Source organism: Sciurus vulgaris (assembly GCF_902686455.1).
Source record: "Sciurus vulgaris genome assembly, chromosome: 11".
NCBI lineage: Eukaryota > Metazoa > Chordata > Mammalia > Rodentia > Sciuridae > Sciurus > Sciurus vulgaris.
In genome coordinates this window covers 113,364,487-113,383,747 of record NC_136472.1, presented here as the reverse complement: position 1 = coordinate 113,383,747, position 19,261 = coordinate 113,364,487, and the positions used below count along the sequence as shown (strand labels likewise).

General features: G+C 42.5%; 1 protein-coding gene and 1 long non-coding RNA gene across 4 annotated transcripts in view; both read right to left on the bottom strand.

Moving 5' to 3' along the window:
• The window catches only part of CD3E (CD3 epsilon subunit of T-cell receptor complex), a 137,056-nt gene extending 123,651 nt beyond the window's left edge, over window positions 1-13,405 (bottom strand). For 2 of the 3 annotated variants that reach the window (XR_013757880.1, XR_013757881.1), the window contains exons 1-4: window positions 12,840-13,405; window positions 11,888-12,055; window positions 11,318-11,364; window positions 9,649-10,353 (exon numbers count right to left, since the gene is read on the bottom strand). Coding sequence is in view for 1 of the 3 variants with exons in the window: in XM_079105281.1 (XP_078961407.1) it covers window positions 10,297-10,353; window positions 11,318-11,364; window positions 11,888-12,055; window positions 12,840-13,008 (441 nt within the window). In the remaining 2 variants the exon portion in view is untranslated. Of the gene's footprint in view, window positions 1-9,376; window positions 10,354-11,317; window positions 11,365-11,887; window positions 12,056-12,839 lie in introns of those variants that run through there. The other variant, XM_079105281.1, reaches the window with a different exon arrangement.
• A 987-nt stretch (window positions 13,406-14,392) lies between these two features.
• On the bottom strand, window positions 14,393-19,233 carry LOC306640774. The gene is made up of 4 exons (XR_013757890.1): window positions 18,851-19,233; window positions 18,634-18,738; window positions 15,721-15,741; window positions 14,393-14,544 (listed from the first exon to the last, which is right to left on the bottom strand). It is a non-coding gene; the product is annotated as an uncharacterized lncRNA (long non-coding RNA).
• Window positions 19,234-19,261: the final 28 nt, after the last annotated feature.

The following is a 19,261-nucleotide window of genomic DNA, read 5'->3' as shown; positions in this document are numbered from 1 at the left end:
TTTAGTGTTCTGTAGTTCTCATTGTAGAGGTCTTTCACCTCTTTTGTGAGATTGATTCTCAATATTTTATTTTTTTAGATGCTATTGTGAATGGGGTAGTTTTCCTAATTTCTCTTTCTGAAGATTCATCACTTATGTATAAAAATGCATTGGATTTATGAGCATTGATCTTGTAACCTGCTACTTTACTGAATTCACTTATGAGTTCTAAGAGTTTTCTGGTGGAATTTCCAGGTTCCTCTAAATATATAATCATGTCATCAGCAAACAGGGATAGTTTGAGTTCTTCTTTTCCCATTGGTATCCCTTTAATTTTTTGGGTTTGTCTAATTGCTCTGGCTAGAGTGATATTGCAGATTTCCTCTATTGGCTTATAGTGTCCCTGTAGTTTTCTAGTGTATCACCTCCCAGCCTTCAGTAGCCTGAAGTCTTGGAGGAACTTGATAATGCGGTGCTTCCAAAGAAAGCTGCCCCTAGCCCGCTACTGGTTCCAGGGCTTGGAGCTGGCTCTGTGTGGAAAGGCTCTCACTGGGGGGCCTACTCCGAGAAGCTGGAGAATCTGGCCCTGTGGGAGAAGCCCACCGCTGGAGTGCACAGGGCTGCCTGGGGAAGACTCTAGCTGCCCTGCCCTACTCTAATAGCCTGCTGCCCGGGCTGAGCTTTACTGGGTGGGGGAGACTCACCCGTGGCTCTATTTTAGTCCAAGTCTCTCAATGCCTCCCCTTCTTGAATCCTGGGTTCTGGAGCGACTGGAGATGCAGTCACCCTCTAGTCCGCCATCTTGGATCGCCCCATGGAAAAAGCCTCTAGCTTCAGGTTTTTCTTAGACATTCTTTAACAGATTGAAGAAGTTCTTTTCTCTTTCTACTTTGCTGAGAATTTTATCAAAAAATAAATGTGGGGAACTAAAAAGCTTCTTCACGGGAAAGGAAGCAATCAATAACACGAAGAGAGAGCCTACAGAAAGGGAAAAAAATCTTTGCCACATGCATCTCAGACAGAGCATTAATCTCCAGGATATATAAAGAACTCAAAAAACTTAACACTAAAAATACAAGTAACCCAATCAATAAATGGATTAAGGAACTGAACAGTCACTTCACAGAAGAAGAAATACAATCAACAAATATATGAAAAAATGTTTAACATCTCTAGCAATTACAGAAATGTAAATCAAAACTACACTGAGATCCCATCTTACTCCAGTCAGAATGATAATCATCAAGAATATAAGCAACAATAAATGTTGGCAAGGATGTGGGGGAAAAGGTATCATGCATTGCTGGTGGGACTGCAAATTGGTGCAACCACTGTGGAAAGCAGCATGGAGATTCCTAAGAAAACTTGGAATGGAACCATCATTTGATTCAGTCTCCCACTCCTAGGTTTATACCCAAAGGACTTAAAATCAGCAAACTATAGTGATGCAGCCACATTAATGTTTATAGCAGCTCAATTCACAATAGCTAAACTATGGAACCAAACTAGGTGCCCTCAAACAGTTGAATAGATAAAGAAACTGTACGCAATGGGATATTACTCAGCCTTAATGAATGAAATTATGGCATTTACCGGTAAATGAATGGAACTGGAGATTATGCTAAGTGAAATAAGCCAAACCCAAAGAACAAAAGGCCGAATGTTTTCTCTGACACGCAGATGCTAATGCACAATAAAGGGGCAGGGAGAAGAAAAGTGATATTTTGGACTAAACTGAGGGGAGTGAAGGGAGGGGAGGGAGCATGTGGGTAGGAAAGACAGTGGAACGAATCAGACATTATTACCCTGTGTACACATATGATTACATGACCTGTGTAAGTCTACATCATGTACAATCAGACAAATGAGAAGTTATACTCCTTTTATGTATGATGTGTCAAAATGCATTCTACTGTCATGTATAACTAATTGGAACAAATAAAAAAGTAAATTAAAAAATAGAAAGCAAAACAAACAAAAAAACCAGATGTGGGGAAATGGTCAAGTGTTTCTTATGCATCCATAGGGTTGATTTTATGATTTTACTTTTTGTAATCTGTTCATATGATAAATTATTTTGATAGCATGATCTGTTAAACCAATCTTGCTTTCCTGAGAAAAGTTCTTCTCAGTCATTATGTATTATTCTTTTTTATATTATTGAATTAAATTTGCTAAAGTTGTGATGAGAACTTTTGTTAAACTCCTGGGACCAGCTGGATGTGGTGGCACATGCCTGTCATCCCAGTGACTCAGGAGGCTGAGGCAGGAGGATGGTAAGTTCAAGACTAGCCTCAGTGGGCTGAGGACATAGCTCAGTTGGTAGAGTGCCTGCCTTGCAAGCACAAGGCCCTGAGTTCAATCCCCAGCACTGCAAAAAAAAAAAAAAAAAAAAAAAAAAAAAAAAAACAGCCTCTGTAACTTAGCAGGGCCCTAAGCAACTTAGTGAGACCCTGTATCAGAATAAAAAATGAAAAGGGCTGGAGCTGCCTGATGGTTGCCTCTTGCCAGCTCCTCTCTCCTGCTTGCAGACTCTCTATACTGCCTGTGCTAAAGCTGTGGCTCTGAGAAAGGGAGCTGATTTCCTGGTGGATGGGTTTTGATGAAGAGATGAGGCGGTTTTGCCCATTTGGATAATGGAGAATGCTCACCACATTTGCATTTGCTTTGCTTATTGGATACAGATTGCACCGAGATAATGTGAAAGTTGGTGAGGATTGAGAGAGAAATTGCAAACCCCACTTACAGACAGATTGATGACATATTTTTTAGGAATTAAGAATCAACACCGAGTTCCTTTCTAAGGTTGAACCATGAAAGCCCACTTGGAAGCTGTAGCAGGGGAGCACAGCCATTCACACACTTGGACATGAAAGTTGATCTTCCATCAGAGAGTTCTCCCTCTTCACCTAAACCTTCAAAAGTGGTGAGAAGAGATCCTTCCCACTGGAACTCATCCGGATGAATCAAACCAGCCCTTTGGAGCGAGAAAAGGAGCTACACTAGAATGGCCAAGTCACCATCTTCTGCTAACACCACTATGAGCAACACCCTTCAGGACTGCCACTGCCTGCAGGTCATGCCCTACACAGTGGCACCTGAAGTCGGGGCTCAAATCCTTCCCAGGTGCCACTCAACAAGTAGTGTGAATTGATGTTTGGCTGTGTTTACCCAGAGGACGTGACTCCTTTCTTTAATTTGCACCAAAGCACTTTGCATGGACTAGTGTCCTCCTGACCATCCTGTTCCCAGACCTCAGGTACTCCAGTCTTATCCAGGATTATATTCCTTTACCTTGGATAGAGTAACAATTCTCATGAACAAATTAGGTATTGTGAAAGGTGAAATGTGAGGCCTAGGTTGAATTAATTTCATAGATAAAGCTCAAAATATTACCATGTATGTAAGTCAAGTAAGCATGTATAACTATACATGTATATAGTTATACCTTTGTATGCATCAGAAGTTAGAACACTTAAAAAAATAAAAAGAAGCTAGATTTGGGCCTGATGGTACATAACTGTAAATTCCAGCTACTCAGGAATCTGAGGCAGGAGGATCACAAGTTCAAGGTCAACTTGTAACTTAGATCCTGTCTCAAAACACAAAGTAAAACGGACTGGGGATGTGACCCATTGCTAGAGCACTTGCATAGCATGCATAAGGCCCGGTATTGAAAAAAAAAAGTTAAGACAATTTATATTTGGTATTTAAAATAAAACTATTTTGGATTTTGGAATCAATTTTATATGTGGATTTCTGGCTTTCACAGAAATGTGTACTATTTAATTCCATTTCAAGAGACGCATATCAAGTGCCAGACACTATGCTAAATAATGAAAAGTAAAACAAATGCCCTGCCTCTGAATAGTTATAATCTAGTAATGGAGACAAATGATAAGGTCAGGAATAAACTTATAATTATAAAATAAGACAAAGACTAAGACAGAAATGCCAAGATGGAGAATAGTAAGGCACATCTATTTCAGATTAAGTGACTAGAAAATGCTCTCTGTGGAAATGGCATTTCTGTTGAGACCTGCAGATAAGTTGGAAGGTTCTATACCATGCCATTTAAGGTTAGAAGCACTTGAATTCAGAATAGCAACATAGCATTGCACAGAATAGAACAGACAGAATAGATTCAAGGGAAAGCACAGAATAAAGTGAATAACTAAGAAAGGAGAGGCTAGAGGCCAAATTCATAGTTTTAAAGTTTAAATTCTCTGGGTAACCAATGAAGTTACATCCATTAATTTGTCATTTCCTTTTTAAAATTTTTTTGTTAGAGCATTATAGTTATACACAGTAGTTGGGTTCCTGTTGACAAAATTATACATCCACAGTGTCATTTCCTTTTGTATTGTGAGTATTCTTCCTTCCTTCCTCATCTTCATCCATCTTTTTGCCTCTTTCTTCAAATTCTGGCTTAATACTCAACATCTTCAAAGAATTAGTCTTTGAGTGACTCTTCAGCCATTGCACCTCATTTAATGAACACATCTTTACTATATTTATTTTCATTTGTGCATCGTTGGTCACTGTTGGAGATTTTTTCATGTGTGTAGGCTGCATGTGTGTGAGACAGTAAGCTCCACAAAGGCAGAGATTGCATGTCCTTCTTTGGTCATCCTGCTAAGTTCAGTTTTCATGAAACAGTGATCAGCCTAAGTCAATAAATGTTGCTGACTGGCAAGGAAAAAAAAATGGGGGGTGGATTTATATTCACAAGGGATTTGGGTCTGTGGTTTTCTTATGTCTTTGTCTCCTTTAACTCTCAGGGTATATTAGGGTTCTCCGAAGAACAGGCAACTACATATATTCACCTCCTACTGGTTCTGTTTCCTGGAGAAATTGGATCATGTATTTGTAGAGGCTGGCATGTCCATAATCTGCAGGGTATGCTGGCAGCCTGGAGATCCAGGAAAGAGCTGATGTCCTAGCTGTCCAAAGAGAGTCTAGAGGCAGAATTTCCTCTTTTCAGAGGCCCTCAGTCTGTTTTCTCTTAAAGCCTTTGACCAATTGGATGAGGTCCATTTACATTATGGAGGGTCATCTGCTTTACACAAAATTTGCTGATTAGAATTGTTAATCTCATCTAAAAACAAACACCTCATAGCAACATCCAGATATTTATTTTTTCCTGCTTTTTTTTTTTTATTGGTGCATTATAGTTGTACATACTGATGAGATTTGTTGTTACATGTTTGTACATGGATACAATACACAAAATAACAAAATAATTCGGCCAATATCACTCCCCAGCATTTCTCTCTCCCTCCCCATCTTCCACCCCTTGGGCCCTTTCCTCTACTGATCGATCTCCCTTTGATTTTCATGAGCTCTACCTCATTTTTCTTTTCTTTTTTCCTCTCTAGCTTCCACATATGAGAAAACATGTGACCCTTAATCTTCTGAATTTGACTTATTTCACTTAATATAATGGTCTCTAGTTCCATCTGTTTTCCTGCAGATGACATAATTTCATTTTTCTTTATGGCTGAACAAAACTCCAATGTGTTCATATACCCCATTTTCTTTATCCCTTTATTCATTGGTGGAGTCTAGGTTGGTTCCATAGTTTGGCTGTTGTGAATTGTGCTGATATAACGTGGGTATGCCCGTATACTGTAGTGTAGGATGATGACTTTAATTCTTCAGGATAAATACTGAGAAGTGGTATACCTGGATCATATGGTGGTTCCTTTTTTTAAAAAATTATTTTTATTAGTTGTTGATGGACCTTTATTTTATGTACTTATGTATATGTGGTGCTGAGAATCGAACCCGGTACCTCACCCACGCTAGGCAAGCGCTCTATCACTGAGCCACAACCCCAGCCCCTCATATGGTGGTTCCTTAAGAGGAACTTCTGAGGAATCTCCAAATGATTTCCATCGTAGCTGTGCTAACTTACAATCCCAACAGTGTAAAAGTTTTCCTTTTTTCCACATTCTCTCCAGCACTTACTATTATTTGCATTCTTGATGACTGCCACTCTGATTGGTGTGAGATGAAATCTAGTGTAGTTTTTTTGATTTGCATTTTCTTAATTGCTAATGATGTTGAAAAATTTTTCATGTATTTTTGACCATTGTATTTCTTCTTTTTAGAAGTATCCGTTTAATTCATTTATTAATTGAGTTATTTGATTTTTTGGTGTAAAGTTGTTGAGCTCTTCATGTATTCTACATATGAGTCCTCTGTCGTGAGAGTAGCTGGCAAAGACTTTCTGCCATTCTGCAGGTTCTGTCTTCACATTTTGAATTGTTTCCTTTGCTGAGCAGAAACTTTTTAATTTGATGCCATCCCGTTTATTAACTCTTGGCATTATTTCCTGAACTTTGAGGATCCTATTGAGAAAGTTATTTCCTGCATCCAGATATATTTGATGAAATATCTGGGCACTGTGGCCTACCCAAGTTGACACATGAAACCAACTAAGTTAATCAATACAGGTAAGTATGGTTTCCATAGGATGAATTAGAAGTATTGCCTCTTCAATTATCTGCATGAGTTTGCATAGAATTCATATTATTTCTTCCTTAAAGGTCTGATAAATTTCCCCAGTGAACCATTTGGGTTGGGAGTTTGTTTTGTGTGTGGGAAGGTTTTTAACCACAAATTCAAACTTATTTAATAAATAAAGGGCTACTCAGGATATCTATTTCATCTTCAAGGAGCTTTCTCAAGGAGTGTGTCAATTTCATATAAGCTGTTTAATTTATTGGCATATAATTATTCATAAATATATGGCCTGGATGTTGCGTCACCCCTGCCTTCCCATACCCCTGCAATTCAGATGTTGAAATTCTGAGCACTGAGATGATGGTGTTAGTGTTAGGATGTGGAACCTTTGGAGGTGAGTAGGTCATAAACAGGATTAGTGACCTTATAGAAGAGACTCTAGAGACATCGCTCGCCTCTTCTGTCATGTGAGCACACAGTTCTTGCTAATGTCCCTTGAGTTATGAGATCATAGCAACTACTTCCAGCTCTGTGTGAGACCATGCCTCTGATTATTTCAACCTCTTGCGGTTTCCTCTCTGGCATGTATTGATCACTATTCGGATGAAGACCGCAGGGGGTCCTCTTGAGGTCTCTGGTGTTCTTGTTATGCATTTTTCTTCTCCTATACTCTCTCCTGCAAACTCCAGACTCTGGCCTCCCATCTTCCTCAGCTTCTGTCAGGGAGATCTCTGGCTCTACTTAGGTTCTTCCTTCCTGTGCCACACAGACTGGAAACTATCTCTAGGCCATAAATTGGAGCAATCCTAGGATTCACCTTGTTTCCTATCTCTCAGGGATCATTGTCCACTGTTGCCTGTTGTCCAATGCCTTTAAAACTGTTTTAATTTTTTTTTTCATCTCATTTCAGTTGTTTCAGGAAGAAGGGTAAATTCAATTCTTGTTACTCCATCTTGGCCAGTGACAGAAATTGATCTTCTCTCCTTTTAATCTTTCCCTTATTATATGTTACCTCTATCCACTGTGCCCCACTTATACTGAGCATCCTATTGCAATCTGTGGTCCTTCTAAAAAGCATGTCCCTCCGATCTTCTGCAACCCTGACATCCCACTTATCTTCCTTACCTCAGCCCTTATCCTGTTTTACTCTGTCTCTACCCCAAGTAAGAATCCTGCTCTTGATTTTAATTTCACATGCAATCTGTTCATCTATCTTTCCAGGGACATTTGACAGGATGGAGAGCACTTCTTATGATTGTAGTCAGGACTGGGTGGATATTGAGAGCATCGTAGTTGGACAGCCCTGGTTGCTGATTCCAGAACTGCCCTTCACTAACTGTGACTTGAGCTAATGACCTAACCTCTCGTAGCCTCACTATCTTCATTTTTAAAAAAATATATTTTTTAGTTGTAGGTGGACACAATACCTTTATTTTATTTTTATGTGGTGCTGAGGATCGAATTCGGGGCCTCACACATGCTACGTGTGCGTTCTACCACTGATCCACAACCTCAGCCTATTTTTTTTTAATGTAATTTTTAGTTGTATCTATCTTGTGGAGTCATTCTAAAGATTGAATGGGATAACAGGGGCTGGGAATATAGCTCAGTTGGTAGAGTGCTTACCTCGCATGCATAAGGCCCTGGGTTCAATCCCCTGCACCACACACACGGGAAAAATAAAAGAGAGAGAGAGAGAGAGAGAGAGAGAGAGAGAGAGAGAGAACAGCTATGAAGGGTTAAGCCCAGTGTTCTGGAGTATAGTAAGTGCTCAGTAAATATGAGCTGTTATTATTGTCTTCATCATGCTGAGCTATGTCCTCCATTGACTGTGCACAACCAAGTATACCTGGGACAACACCTGCCATCCCTGGACCAGCCTGCTGATCAGTATCTAGTGATGGGCAACATCAAGACTTTGAACCTAAATGCTGATGCTTACAGGGAAAGCAGTGACACTTCAACAGGGGCCAGCAATCAGAACCTGCAGCCACAGCCCAAGGCTGAGCATGTGCAGTATGCTCATGCTTTTGTGCTAATCACCAAAGGTATTTTTGACTGTGGTCATACTTGCAATTAGCTCTTTGGTCAATGGGGGTTTCTGAGTGCAGAGGGAGAGAAGAGCATGCTGGTTTGAGCTGGACTAGCAGTTTATTCATGCTCTTGCTTCCTCTCAGCAAGCTGAGGGTGAGCCCTCCCACACTGGCCTCAGGCCCCTGGCTGTTGCCCTCCTCCCATCCCAGGGCAGCCCACATCCTGTGCAGCGGCTTAACCGCAGTGCTTCTAACTGCAGGCAGATGTCTCTAGAGCAGGAGGGAGGGGTGCCTCCTTCCTCCACTGCCCCCAGCCCAGCTCAGCAACTCTTCCTGTGTCCCATCTTCAAGGCCCCCTTACACTGCCACTGTTCTCTTCTGCTACCTCCATCTGCCTTTTTATGGACTGTTTGTTTTGTTTTGTTTTGGTACCAGGTATTGAACCCAGGGGTGCCTAATCACTGAACCACATCCCCAGTTCTTTTTTTATATTTTATTTAGAGAAGAATCTCACTGAGTTGCTAAGGGTCTTGCTAAGTTGCTGAGGCTGGCTTTGAACTCATGATCCTCCTGCCTCAGACTCCCAAGCTGCTGGGATTACTTTTACCTTGCCCATTTTAGGACCTGACTGCTTCATCAGCGATCCATCAGTCACTCTCTGCCACCTTTGGCGTTTTCCTCCAGGAGGTATTAAACTTTCTGCATCCGTGCCTCTGCACCCCTGACCCCATTGCCCTCTTCAAAGAGTTTCAGGTAATACCTTTACCAGCTGGAATAACAGTACTTGCACTTACAGTGCGTACTAAATGGAGCTAAAAGTGGGGAGCACCTGAGTTGTCCTAGGAAGCAAGGTGACCTCTGAGGACATCCCAGAAAAGTGAGACCGCAACTCTTTCAGGCAAACACACTTTATTGGTTTTCTCTGTCAGTGGAGAGGAGCCTACATGCATTCATGGAGATGCAAATGACCATCCAGTGGCCTGCAGTAAGAACCAGGGAAGGGGGCTCAGGGCTGGCTGTGGACTAGGATCTGTGAATGGGACAGGGCCTCTGCCAACATTTGCCCTGTCCATTCCCAATGAAGGCTGCAGAAGAGAGAGCTGGGAAAACAGAAAGTTATATGGAACTGTTAGGAATGAGGGACTTTGTCTATGTACGTATAGTTGACGATGGATCTTTATTTTATTTTACTTATATGTGGTGCTGAGTATCAAACCCAGGGCCTCACACATGCCAGGCAAATGCTCTACCACTGAGCCACAACTCCAGCCCAGGGACAATTTTTTTTGGTAGTGGGGATTAAACCCAGAGGCGCTTAACCACTGAGTCACATCCCCAGCCCTTTAATATATTTTACTTACAGAGAGGGTCTCTCTGAGTTGCTTAGGGCCTTGCTAAATTGTTGAGGCTGGCTTTGAACTTGAGATCCTCCTGCCTCAGCCTCCCAAGCTGCTGGGATTACAGGATGAGGGACAATTTTATGCAGAGGAAGGAGGGAATTGAAGGTAGAAATATCTGTGTGGGGTGGGGAGGAAGGGAGGAATTGGCAAGGAGTGAATAACAGAAATAAATATCCTGACAAGAGGGCAGGCTGACTAGCCGTGATGTTTCAAAGGACAACAAAGCAGCAAAATCCTAGAATCGGGCCACAGGTAGAGATGGCAGGAAGGAGCGTGCCAGGGACAAGTCTGCAGGATTTTGTGAGTTCTCTGGGGGACTGAGGAACAATTCTCTTGTGGGGTCCAAAACTTGTCCAGGGAACAAGGAACTGCAGAGTGCCCAGGGAGAGGCAGACATAGGCAATCCTCCAGAGCAGTCAGATTCCTCTCTGATTCAGGCCGGAATACAGGTCCCGCTGGCCTTTCCGGATAGGCTAGGGGTGGAACAGAGAGGGGGTGGTTAGTAGGGTGGAGGAAGTAGTTCATAAAGTAGAAGGGCCCTGGAGATCTAGATGTAGTGCAATGGAAATATGCTGGGTTTGGAGTCAGGGGGCACCTGGGGATTCCAAGTTGGCTGTGACAGGTAGTAGACTGGCCTGGATTCCGTACTTCCGTGAGTCTCATCTTTCCTATCTCAAAAATGGGAGTCTAAAGACTCACCTCTCAGGGGTGTGTGTGTGTGTGTGTGTGTGTGATACTGGGTTTTGAACCCACGCCCTTGCTCATGCTAGGCAAGTGTTCTACCACTGAGCCCCAACCCCAGCCTTCTCAGGGCTTTTGCAGGGTTAAATGAAGTCACTCATGGGAAAGTAAATATCACCTGCTTGACTGGTGCTCAATAAATATTTGTAGAATTGGTCCAGGTGTGACAGTGAAAATATGTGCTAACTATTAGTACACACCCACCAACCAATAGGAACAATCCTGGTGGTCCTCCCCTGTGCCAGGCATTAACTGCTAGGTTACCAAATCAAGAGGCAGCGGGATGGGCTGTGGTATCTGACAGCGTATGAGCAGGAGCGATGGGGGAGGCTGGGGCTATTTACCAAGGAAGCATTTTCATATTTTAATAACTGGTTGATTACATTGGTATGTGCTGGTGCAACATCAGTCCTGCATTTATCATGTTAGACTCTGCATATGTGATGTTCTCCAGGGCTGTACCCAGAGTACCTCCTGCCTCTTCATGGTTGCGGAAGCCAGCAGCCTCTGAGCCTATTCTACCATAAAAGAGGCAGAGGTGGCCACATGGTGGGTTGTCCTAGGAACCCTGAGTAAGGACCTTCAGAGTCTCTGGCAGATGAGAAGGACAGGACAGACAGTCCTACCTGTTCCCATCTGCCCTAGAAGGGCATGCTCTTCCTTCCCACCCCTTCCTGTTCACTCTATCCCTATTACCTCGTAGTCCGGGTTGGGAACAGGTGGTGGCCTCTCCTTCTTTTGCCCTACAGAGGAGGGAAAGGAGAAGTATTCATTTCCAGGGGGAACACCGATGTTGCAGTGCTGACTGCCCCAATAAGACCTGGCTCAAGGTTGACAGTCCCCTTTGTCCTCTTTTCCACATCTCTCTTTTTCCATCCAGGGCCCTTTTCATTTTCTTACTTCAGTCCCATCCCTAAGGACCCTCACACCGTTGTCAGCATTTTGTGACTTTCCTTAGCCCCGTCCTCCCATTGTTTCTTTCCATGGGAGAACAGAAGGGAAAAGGCAGGAATACCCCAAAGTCTCTCCTCTCACAGCTCGAGGGCGGAATCTGATTACCGATGAGCATTTGAGGAAGCCCTTCATTTTCATAAGTGTGGTCACACATTTCTAGGTGGGAAGGAGCGGAGTGGTCTTGGATGGGGAGACCTCGGTAGTACATGTTCCGAGGAAACCATTTCAACCTTCCCCTGAACTTGCCCACCCTGCCCCCGGCTGGATGCCCCCTTGGAGGCAATGTTGTCTGACCCAGCTTGGTGGTCTTACCCCTGGGCCTGCCACCAGCACCTGCTCCACGTGTCACAGGTTTGGATCTGGCCTTTCTATTCTTGCTCCAGCAAAACACCACCATCAGCAAACCCAGAGTAAAGAGGATGTCGACTATGACAATTGTGACAACAGCCGTCAGATCCACCTCTATGCAGTTCTCACACACTACAGGGGCCGGGGGTGGAGAGAAACGACAGAGAAGGGACGACATCAGGGCACAGGGGAAGAGGAAGGAACGAATGAAGGCGATTCTCCCCTCAACACTCACGCACTTGCCACAGGCCGGAGCCCTGCCCTTCAATATGTTTATAACAACAATGATAATAACTAGCAAACTGTAGTCCAACGGTCCTGGGTTTGAGTCTTAGCTTCATGACTCACTAGTTATGGGAATTGTGCAATGTGATTTTGACCCATAGAGTCTCTGTTTCTTCATCTACAAGATGGAAATAAAGTAGTACTTAGTTCATACAGCTTCTGGGAGGAATACATGAACAAATCCCTGGCAAGAACAGGGATTTGGGGTAGAGTGCTTGAAATTTTATAAGCACTTGATAAATGTTAGCTTTCCTTATGATTTCATTATTATACTACAGTTTAGACTGTTTAAAAACAGTGATTTTGGTTTTCTTTGCAAGTCTCTCTAGAGAATGTGTCTCTGGATAAAGTATCAGATAAACTCATATTGTAATTCTGGGTGTGACACAATCTAAATGACCCCAGCCTGTCTCTTGGGAAGTTGCTCTTTTAAGACTAGAGCTGACTGAGGATATCCAGACAGACCCATGTTGATTTTTTATCTGTGTTCCAGGAAATACTGATGCTGTGTGGCCTTGGACAGTCCCAGTCCCAGGATTGAGTAGAAGGAAGCCCTGTGACAGCAGGGAATTCTGAGTTGGGTTGGAGAGGTCATTGAGAATGCCCTTTTGAAATGACCCTCCTGTGTTACCCCTAGCTCTCAGGTAGAGATAATGGTTCCTCTTGTCCTGGGCGTCTGCGTAGCACGCATAATAACCACTGTTCTCCATTTCTGAAAAATTCTTCAGGAATAGTTGTTCCTCATTTTCATCAGATATTTTGTGGCCATTCTTTTCCCAATGTATTTGTCCCTGCACCATCGGAGGGCACGTCAGCACCACATCAGTTCCTGAGATGGAGACTTTGTATTCTGAGGAATGGGAGAGAAGAGAAGGGAAATTGGAGGGAGAAAACAGGAAAATTCCTGAAAAGGCAAATTAATGACAAAAGAATCAACCAAACATAAGCACTCACATCCTGGTTTTAGGTTTGTTCATCAGAATAGAGGCCTACTGGCTAGAGGCTGTGAGAGGAGGGGACCAGAGAACTCTCTGAAAGGTGGTTTCAGTTATAGGCAGGAATGTTGGACCTTGGGGAGGGAAGGATGGAAGTAAAGAAAATCCCACAAAAATCCCTATTTGGAACTTCTCTAAAATGGGGGTTGGGCATGTAATGTTTGAGGGGTCCTCAGTTCTTGGGTCTAATCTCTCTATTACTCTCTTCACTATTTACCAAACTGTATCCTTAGACAAAAATAAATAAAGGACCATAAACTCACGCCTCTGTGTCAGGTCATCTGCAAATAGAAAGAAGAAAGATTGGTAAGAAAAAAATCCTGGTTTAATTTTTTTTTTTTTTTTGGTATTAGAGATTGAACGCAGTGGTGTTCTACCAATGAGCTATACTCCCAATCCTTTTTATTTTTCATTCTGAGACAGGGTCTCCCTAAGTTTCTAAGGCTGGCTTTGAACTCATGATCTTCCTGCCTCAGGCTCCCGAGCCACTGGGATTATAAGCGTGTGCCACCGTGCCCAGCCAGAAATTCTTTCTTATAACAGAATCCCTTGTAATAGAGATCAAATATCTTTCTTCTTATTCCATATACATTCTCTGTTGTTGCCTTTAAATGATGTGAATCACTCTACACATTTTAAGAAAATTGTTCTTCCAATAAAAAGTGACTTTATGTTATCTCTGAGTATAATCAACTCCCAATTATTTTTGTTGGAGGGAGGGACCATTGGTGTGGACAACTGAAATCCAATCATGTAATTTGGGGATCTAATCACATTCCTCACAGCAGGAAGTTTTGCCTGGGGGTGGTGTAGGACTGGCAGCTCTCTTTCCTTATTTCCTGGAAGAGTGTGGGTAGGACACTGGGCCGTCCTAGGCTGTGCTAGACTGGCACATGACAACCGGAAGAGAGGAGTGGTGGGGTGCTCAGACAGTGTGGTACTGGAGAAAGAGCACTGGGCTCTGAGACAGAAATCTTGTGTCCAAATCTCAGATCTGCCCTAGCTGTGTGAGCAAGGGAAAGTCATTTAACCTCTATGAACCTGTTTCTTCATCAGGGAAATAGAGATAAATGCCCACCTCATAGGGTTTTTATAAGAAAAAACCTGTGGCAGTAAGTTCAGGGAGTATACATGCATGCATAGCTATTATAATCAAGTGTGACAGCTAGCAACAAATACAGGAACATGTTATACAGATCCCATTGAGAGGTAATTGTATTTTCCTGCTAATGGTTCTGGTTCTCACTGTTTACTACTGGGAGTGTCCTCTATGACTATGTTGTTTCACATATGAAGAGGGGTTGTACAAAAGGAAAATGCCCTTACCGATTTCTTCATTATCTGAAAAAGAAACAATAAGAAACCATGAGCAACATTCCAATCAGCAACTAAGATAAGCCCCTCCCTCAAGGGTTAGGACTCTTCCCTCAATCTTAGAAAACAATGGATCTTCAAGTCCCTTGGCTGTGTATCACAAGCTGTCTTGGATCTTACATTCTACCTTAAATACCTCATGGCCTTTTGTAAAAATGGCTGCCACCAGTCAGGCAGCACAGTGGAAAGCAGACTGGCACAGTTGCTGCTTTTGAACCCAGTAGTGGTTCTCTCAGTTTGGAGGAGCTACTGAATAGAGTTTTCCAGTACTGGGACACTCTGGACTCTACTGCTGTGCTTGAGAAGGTAAGTCCAGGCCTGCTACACTTAGATGCATGTACAGACACGTTCAGAGTCTTCAGATGTGATTCTGAATGTGCAGCAAAAGGCTGCCCTGAGGTTCATCCAGACAATCCTGGACATGCATTCTGGTCCGTCACATATTCTCTACAAAATTACACATCAAATAGGAGAGGCAAGCGAAAGAAAACTGTTGGCACTTTCAAATTTTAACAGTCTCAATTCTCCTTTGGAATCAAGACTAGTTTCTTACTATAATCTCTGATTCCCTATTCTGGGCTAGATTTATCAGGAAAAAGCAAAGGAGAATAGTAGAAACCCCTTTCACTGGTCTCTAAGAAAGCTCTGTGGGAGGCCAAGAGAGAGCTCTCCCCTCACAAATACAATCAGTTTCTGAGAAATATGATGTTAGGTGATTTTGTCATTGTGTGAATATCATAGAGTGTATTCACACAAATCTAGGCGGTATAGCTACTACACACCTAGGTTATATGGTGTGGCCTATTGCTTCTAGGCTACACACCTATAGCATGTTACTCTATTGAATACTCTAGGCAGTTGCAACACAATGGTATTTGTGTATCTAAACACATCTAAACAGGAAGTGTACAGTAAAAATACTAGGTGATAGGGAATTTTCAGCTTCATTACAATCTTATGGAACCACTATTGTATATACTGTTAGTTGTTGACTGAAACATTGTTTTTCAGCATGTGGCTCTACCAAGAATCCCAGACCTATATCATAGCAAAGAAAGCATATCTTAAGCACAAGGCCTTGGGTTCAAGTCCCCAGCATCGCAAAAAAAAAAAAAAAAAAAAAAAAAAGAAAGCATATCTTACCTTCCTGCCCCCAAGCACCAACTGGAAAATAGTTAAAAAAAAAAAAAAAAAAAAAAAAAAAAAAAGTTAGAAAATATTGTGAAAGCATGCGGTTCTAAATAATGAATTATATTAATGAGCATCTAAAGTTCTTTCCAGTCACTGCCTGATCACAGTTGTTTCTATATCTTAGAAAAGTGCCATTTATTGCTGGGGATTGATCCAGTCAATTTGGGAAGAAACAGAGAAAGGAAACATCTAGCATTAAATATGAGAACACGATATTCAACAAACAGAAGTTAGAATAAGTTGGGGCTGCTTTTTGCCTGACTAGAGAAATAGCAAAAGAATTTTGCAAACAAGCCTCCATTTTGAAAACTGGCCTCTGACTGTGGAAGAAAAATGAGCTCCTGGTTGGGTGTAAATGTTGGGATTTTTGTTACATTTCTGGCTTCTGCTTGTTGGATGGTTCAGTTTTTCCATTTGTTTTCTACTTGAGACAAGAGGAAATATTTGAAACCCTGATTACTCATAAACTAGAGCCCATGTTTTGAAGAGCCTGATCATATTTCCTCTGGACCCTCCCAAATCCCCTCAATCAACTAGGACTTGAATTCATTACAGTGACCAATTTCCCTGGTGTTGCCGGAGAGTTTCCTGTTTACCAACAACCTCTACATTGGGTGAGATATTCTTTCATCCCTAGAGAATAATAGGTACTTAGATAGGTTGCCTTTCCTAAAAAGTACCAACTCTTTACTTGGGGCTGTAGATGCCCTATGGGTAACTAAAAGTTACCTTCATTTTGTATCTAGTTTTTTTTTTTTTTTTTTGGTACCAGGCACTTGACCCTGAGCCATATCCCCAGCCCTATTTTGTATTTATTTAGAGACAGGGTTTCACTGGGTTGCTTAGCACCTTGCTTTTGCTGAGGCTGGCTTTGAACTTGTGATCCTCCTGCCTCAGCCTCCCAAGCTGTTGGAATTAACAGGCAGGCCCCACTGCATTTGGCTCCAGTCTTATTTATTAAGCTTTGTGTTAGACTCCTGCTCAATTTTGCACATAGGTATGTTAATCATTTAAGGAGTGTTCATCTAAAGCTGGCATTCTGTCCCCTTCAAGGCTGAAGATAAAGGAAACTAAAGTATTTTCAAGATTTTTCAGGGACATTCAACTACTAGCTTTTAACAATATCCTGTTTTAGACTCCCTGGAGCAATGCCTAGAAGTCTTCAGTCATTCTTCTGTTCTTTCCAGGAACAGCAGAAACTTGAAGGCAGATAGTTCCCTGATGAAACCAGCCCCCTACTCCAAAGCAAGAGTAATCATCTTCTGGGAGCTGAGTTGTCCCCACCCCCATCCAGGATCATGGTCTGATAAACATGCTGTGAACCAAAGGAGATTGTCTCTTCAAAGGACAAGGACTTCTCTGGAGCCACCTTGTAGAACCAGAACTGAGATAATAATCAACCAGAACGCAGTTTGACCAAGACTAATTATGCATACTGCTTGCCCCTGCCTCACTTTTTCTCTATTTAAACCTAACACTCATGTCAGTACCCCAAAGACAGGGCTGAGAAGCTTGATCTCATTTGCTTTCCCAATATGGTCATATTGATTAAAGTTCCTTTCCTGCTATTCATCATAACTTTTTCCATTTGGTTTTTGGGGCAGGTGGCTAGAACTGATTTGTTGGGAGTTAGGCCTCTGCTAGCAGTCCAGTAACAAGAGCAGTTTGGGCACATTCTCACGATACCAAATTTCTAGGGGTGTTTGGATCTTTAACATTGCTTTTTTCTTTTCTTAGGAAGAATAGAGTTTATACCATAGGCCTCTAGGAAAATGCCTAATCAATCACTGTAGAAGTCACATCCTACACCTTGGGACTCAGAGTACGTTCTTTGGACCAGTCACAGATTAATAAACCTGGAGCTTTTTAGGAATGTGGACTCTTTAGTCTCCACTTCAGGCCTCTTGAAGTAAAAGCTGCATTTTAACAGGGTTCCCAGGTGATTTTTGTGTTCAAGTTTAAGAAAACAACCCAAGGCGAAGCAGGAAGCGAAGATACCATGGCTGTGTCTCTGAGAAGGAGCTCCACCTGTGACAGCATTTCCTAAGCCTTTGAAATAAAGCCATCAGAAGCCATTTTGCCTCATGCAGTGTGGCCATTCTGAGCGCAGGCCCTGTAGACGGACAGCCCGGATTTCTCTCGGATCAACTTCTGCAATTACTAACTGTATGGTTTTAAATGATAGTAAACTTTTTGAGTATTAATTTCTTCATAAAATAGAGGATATAACATCTTTCTTCCAAGGTGGAGGTAAGGATTAAATCAGTTAACACATGTAAAGGATTTTTCTTTGTATAGTACAGGCACTCAATAAATGGCAATCTTTTTTTTTTAATCTCATGAGATATGCAAATGCTCTTAGTTATTTATCAGTTCATGTCCTGCCTTGCTTCAGAAAGGACTAATCTAGTTGAAAGCTCTTGGGCATCTGAAAAGGACTGAAAATTATGAGGTGCTTGTTTCAAAGATATTAATTTTGTTGTACTCTGTGCAGAGTTTAGGTTTAATTGTCTGATCTTCCCAAAACAAAGACTGGGGCTTAGCTCTTCTGATCTCTTGTGTTAGTTCTTAAGGGCTTAGTAAGAACTAAGGTGGGTTTCTTGGTGGTAGAGAGACGTTTTGCTCTTGGTCAATATGATCCTGCCATCTGCTTCTCTTTGGCTGTTCCCTGAATGATGTCCTAGGCACCTGGGGCACATTTCTTTTGTTTGTTTCCAACCTTAATCCCCGACCCTAACGGTAGCACAGTTCCTTATATCTTCTGGTAAATGAGGCTCTTTGGTACAACCGGGCTACATGAGGCAAAGTTGTGAGGCTTCTGATGGACTGGAGAAACACCACCCTTCCTTATTCTGTCCTACTCACCTGATAGGAGGCAGAGTCCCAGAACTCTCCAGAGAGTGTTCGATTGCATCCTTCTCTCACTGGATGCTCACTTGACTACGATGGTGAAGAGTCGGCTTATTACTTCTGAAAAGGAAACCAGAGGATGTCTTCAAAACATCTGCTGGATGTAAGGACACTGGAGCCATTGTTCCCAATGCCAGGATGAAAAAGGGAGGCACTATACGAGTAGACTCACCATTTTCTGAAGCAGGCACCTGAGGCTGAGAGGGGAGGCGGGTTTCTGAACACCACACAGGAAGTACAGAGGGGCCTCTGGGTCTGTGGGTTCTACGTCACTTGGAAATGTTCAAGGCAGAGGCCTCCACCTGGATTGGCTGAGGAAAGATGGGCCCCACAGACTTCTCCAAAGGATGAGCAAGAGGACTCTGGGCAAACCCTGAAGGAGCTGTGAGAAACACCTGCCATTTAGTTGCCTGGACCACGCACAATGTTCCTCTACATCCAAGACTCCTTTCTCAGATAGCCGTCCCACCCACCTACCAACTGTTACAGGAAGAGAGAGAAGCTGAACATTTGCTTTCTTGATGGTGTCCCTGGCATGGAGTAGCAGGATGGAGCCATCCATTATTAACCAGAGGTTTAGGCT